The sequence below is a fragment of the Canis lupus genome, chromosome 21, assembly GCF_011100685.1.
Source record: "Canis lupus familiaris isolate Mischka breed German Shepherd chromosome 21, alternate assembly UU_Cfam_GSD_1.0, whole genome shotgun sequence".
Taxonomy (NCBI): Eukaryota; Metazoa; Chordata; class Mammalia; order Carnivora; family Canidae; genus Canis; species Canis lupus.
Window position 1 is genome coordinate 30,390,840 of NC_049242.1, and position 4,628 is coordinate 30,395,467.

Genomic DNA, 4,628 nt, shown 5'->3' on the forward strand with positions numbered 1-4,628 from the left:
GCCTAGTCTCGTGGCCACGGAGATACCAGATCCCTGTGGGCTAAGATGGGGTGTGGTGCCCTTCCCCCAGCATTCTCATAGATCTTTCTGGCTTACTTAGGGCTTTCTGGGGTCATTTGTGCCATTATGTTGGGTCCTCTGGGTCACCCTAGGATCACACTAAGTTCTCTGCTACCTCTCTGTTGGTCTTCAGGGGCAGAAGCATCTGGAGGTGATTGCCCTGGGCTCTGAAGCCTGGGACCCGGTCTCAGTAGTGGTCAGCACTCTCTGCCAGGCCATGCATAAAGGGCACTGGCTGGTGCTGGAGAACTGTCATCTGATGCCTCACTGGCCGAAGGAGCTGCTACAGCCCTTGCTGGGGCTGTTGGATGGAGCCAGGGGTGCGTTTGCTATCCAAAGACGGCTTCTATGACTGTCTGGTACTGGGCCTGAGCTTGAACTCTCAGGCCTCATGGCTGATCTCCTCACTCCAAGTCTGTCCCTTGTATCTCACTCCTGACCCCTGAGTCTCAAGTCTGATCCCTGAACTGGTGTCTGACCCTTTACCCAGTGATTGATCTTAGGCCCATATCTAACCCCACCCCTAGTGGTCTCGGACCTGGAGTTAGAACTGCTTCCAGCCCAGCTGGCAAGCAGGAGTGTGATGACCGTCCACAGAGACTTCCGTCTTTGGCTTATCTTATCTGCAGAGGCTGTTGGTTCCATACCAGGTAAGGAGCTTCACACTATAGGCTCTTAGATTGGGGGAGGCGGGCAACTGTGCTTTGTTGACCCAGAGCTCTCCTTCTGCTCCAGCTGTGCTGACTCACCACTCCATGCCTGTGTTCTGGGATCAGTCCCTGGAGCTGGGCCACGTCTTGATTGACAGTCTGGAGCTAGCCCAGCAAGGACTCTCTGTGCAACCCCCCACCAGGACCCTGCCTCTGCTCCTCTTACACGGCCTCCTGCTACACAGGCAGCTCTACGGAATGAAGCTGCAGGCACACAGGGGGCGCTGGTAGGGGACCCATAACCATCTTGCTCAGTCAGTTGCTCAGCAAACACTGAGCATTTTCCACATCCTGGAGGAATAGGGCTAATTCTTGTTTGGGCAGCACCAAAGTGTGAGGGGAAGGGGAAGTCAAGAAAGGCTCCTCCAAGGACTTTGAGATCTTGCCTTGAATTGAGTCTTGGAAGCAGAGGCAGATCAGGTGGAGATGCAGCTTTTCTGGGTAGAGGGAACTAAACTCAGCAGGAGGAGATTTCAGTGTAGCTGAGGTGGACATGCTGGGAGGTGAGTGGGGAGAGGAGGTAAGGTACTTTTAAGACCATGGCAAGGGGCCTGATTTTATCCAGAGGACAGTGGGAAGCCACTGGAAGGTTTTAGGTAGAAGAAATGTGATCCTGATTTGTTGGAAAGATCACTCTGGCTGCAACGTAGAGAATGGATTAGATGGGACAGGGCTGGAGGCAAGCAGAGCCATTTTAGAAGGCTCTGGCAGTCTCAGGGGACAAGACCATGGCATGTGTGGAAGGGACTAGGGTAGTCCCAGTAGGGATAGAATGTACATATGGAGTGAGGAAGAAGGAGTCCAGGGTGGCTCCCAGGTTTTCGCCTAGGACAACTGGGTGGTTATATGGAAGGAAACGATGATTTCCATTGAAAGCAAGTTGAATTTGAAGTGCTAAGTGGCGATGACTAGTGAGCCCTCATGAGTCAGGAGCTTGGGAGCTTGGGCCAGAAAGATCAGAGTCCTCAGCATACAGAGGTTCTGAAACCCTACTTCCTGTTCCCTCCCTCCAGGAGTCAAGTGACCCTGACCCAGGTCCTTCAGATTCAAGACCAGCTGTGGGCCAGCCTTAGCAATCCCAGTGTTGCCATGCAGGAGCTGGCTGGTGAGACCCTTCCTGTCCCCATGTAGTCATCAGCCCCCAAGGGAGCCCTGAAAGGGGTGAGAGTGGGAGTACTTGGGACAGGGACGTAATTCCCAGCTTTGGGTTTGGTTTGGGAGGTGGTGGGAACTGGAGCAGCAAGAATTGAGGGGCCTCTGACCTTGTTCTCAGCTTCAGTTTTCTATGGGGGTCCTGTGGGAGACAAGAAGGACAGGGAGGCCTTGATTAGCCTCACACGAGCTTGCCTGGACCCCAGCAACAGGAGCCGGGCTCATCCACACACACCACAGTATCTGCTGTCTACTCTGTTGCCCAGCCCAGGTAAGTTGCAGCCAGGTCACTGTGTGGGGGTGGGGAGGGGCAGTCTGAGTAAGCACCCCCCTCAGGAATGAGAACACCGGTACTAAGGTGTAGCAGGGGGCAGTATTCACAGTTGTGGGTGGGGGCTTCAAGTGTCACCCTCCCCTCCGCCTCCCAGAGCTAGGGGAGCTGGATGCTTTGGCAGAGTGCAAGGCCCAGATGCACCTGCTGCCCACCCCTCCGGAGCCCCAGAGCTGCGGACTGAGCGCCGGCCCCGAGGCCTGGCTGTTGCGACGCCGGAGTCACGCTCTCTGGAGCGCGCTGCAGCGGACTTCACCGGCCTGGGTTCCTGCGCCTCGCGGAGGCGCCCGACGCGCGGACAGGCGGCTGCGGCAGCGCCTAGCGCAGGCCAAGCGGCGGCTGGAGGCCCTGCAGGCTGTGCTGACGGAGACCGCCCGCCGGAAAGAGTCGGCGGCGGGGCGGGCGGTGCTGGGGCTGAGCTCGCGGCTGCCGGTGCAGGCCTTCCTCCAGGCCGAGGTGCTGGGGCTGAGCCGGCTGGCGGGCGCGCTGCTGCGGGACCTCGGCTGCCTGGCTCGGCAGCTGAAGGGCGCGCCCCCCTGCGCCTCCCCGCGCTGTGCCGCGGTGGCCCACGCTCTCGGGACTGGCCGCCTACCCCCGCCGTGGCGTCCCCACGCGCCTGCCGGCCCGCAGCCGCCCTGGCACTGGCTGCGACAGCTGTCGCGCCGTGGGCAGCTGTTGGTTCGCTACCTGGGCGTGGACGCCAGAGTACCAGAGCGCATCTTTCACCTATCGGCCTTTGGCCACCCACGCCGCCTGCTGCTGTCACTGCGCTGGGAGGCCACCCTTGCCACGGCCGCCCGAAACCAGCGTGCGCCTAGTTCGAATGTCCCTGCTTGCCAAGGGTCTAGCTCCAATGAGCTCCCCGCAAAACGTCCGGAGCTGAACAGCAGCCCTTTGCACCTCCAGGTATCTTCATGCCGTCCCTCCGTCTACACTTCGCCCCCTCAAATCCCTGATTACACCTTACAGTTACCCCCATCTTGCCTCTTCGTGATCTGGCCCCCTCAGGAACCCCATCTCCTCTGATCCCCCTCCACCGTCCTAGCCTTGCCTGATCAGCTTCTGGCGCCCCCAGGTGGTGAACGGTCCAAATCCTACTGTTCCAGAGATGGGGCTGCTGCTGATTGGGCTCCAGCTTCGCAACGCAGAGTGGGACCCCTTAACAGGGGCCCTGCAGGACAGCACCTCCAGCCAGCCCAGCCCTCTGCCTCCCGTCAGCGTCAGCGCCCAGGTCCGGGGCCCCAGTGACTTGGCACCCCCAGCCGGCCTGGCTGTGTATTCCTGTCCTGTGTATATGGAAGGGGCCCTAGGTATCACCAGGCTGCACAGCAGAAACATCCTGATGCACCTGCCCCTGCCCACAAAGCTCAGCCCCGCCACTTGTGACCAACGGAGAGTCCATGTGTGTAGCCCACCCTTGCTGTGAGCCCTCAAGCAAAATAAAGTTGGGGTGATTCGATGAAGGATTTCTGAGATTTAGTAGTGCAGGGTGTCTGCACATGGAGAACTGACATGCTGAGGGGAAAACCCGGTGTGTACCAACCGAGAGGGGAATGTTGTATCCTGTGGGGAGATGGGCCTGGTGTTGGTCATGCATCCAAGGGGCTTGGCAGATGGGGATGGTGAATACACTGGATCCTGAAAGCTGTGCCCAGCTTTCTACTGTGTTCTCAGTACTTGCGTTAAATCCACAAAATATACATACATATATATTTTTTTTCACAACGGATATTTTTAAAGAGAGAGTATTAGAACTGAAAATGATTTTTCAAAGCCTTAATTGTATATCAAGAATGCCTCAGTCGGGGATCCCTGGGTGGCTCAGCGGTTTAGCGCCTGCCTTTGGCCGGGGGCGCAGTCCTGGGGTCCCGGGATTGAGTCCCGCGTCGGGCTCCCTGCATGGAGCCTGCTTCTCCCTCTGCCTATGTCTCTGCCTCTCTCTCTCTCTCTCTCTCTGTCTATCATGAATGGATAAAAAAAATCTTTAAGAAAAAAAAAAGAATGCCTCAGTCTTTCCCTACCAGTCATCCTTTCCCCTCTGATGGATTCTCCAAGTGAGTCATATACATGAAAAACAAAAGCCAAATAAGATACAAGGTTTTATGTGCATTCAACAATTATTATTTTAAAGATTTTTTTTTTTTTGAGAGAGAGAGAGAGAGTGCACGTGCAAGTGGAGGAAGGGGCAGAGGGAGATGGAGAAGCAGACTCTCCGCTGAGCATGGAGTCCAATGTGGGGCTGGATCCCAGGACCCCAGGATCATGAACTGAGCCAAAGGCAGATGCTTAACGGACTCAGCCACCCAGGCACCTGGGAGAGAGAATCTCAAGCAGACTCCCCACTGAGTGGGAGCCCCACACTGGGCTTGACAAAC

The 4,628-nt window shown here is 57.0% G+C and overlaps 1 protein-coding gene across 1 annotated transcript in view; it reads left to right on the forward strand.

The window, feature by feature from the left end:
- Positions 1 to 3,712, forward strand: part of DNHD1 (dynein heavy chain domain 1) — a 79,842-nt gene extending 76,130 nt beyond the window's left edge. Inside the window, 7 exon segments of the mRNA XM_038568901.1 lie at positions 194 to 380; positions 588 to 710; positions 796 to 997; positions 1,784 to 1,875; positions 2,044 to 2,193; positions 2,351 to 3,159; positions 3,329 to 3,712. Of these exon segments, the coding sequence (XP_038424829.1) occupies positions 194 to 380; positions 588 to 710; positions 796 to 997; positions 1,784 to 1,875; positions 2,044 to 2,193; positions 2,351 to 3,159; positions 3,329 to 3,679 (1,914 nt within the window). The 3' untranslated portion in view covers positions 3,680 to 3,712.
- Positions 3,713 to 4,628: the final 916 nt, after the last annotated feature.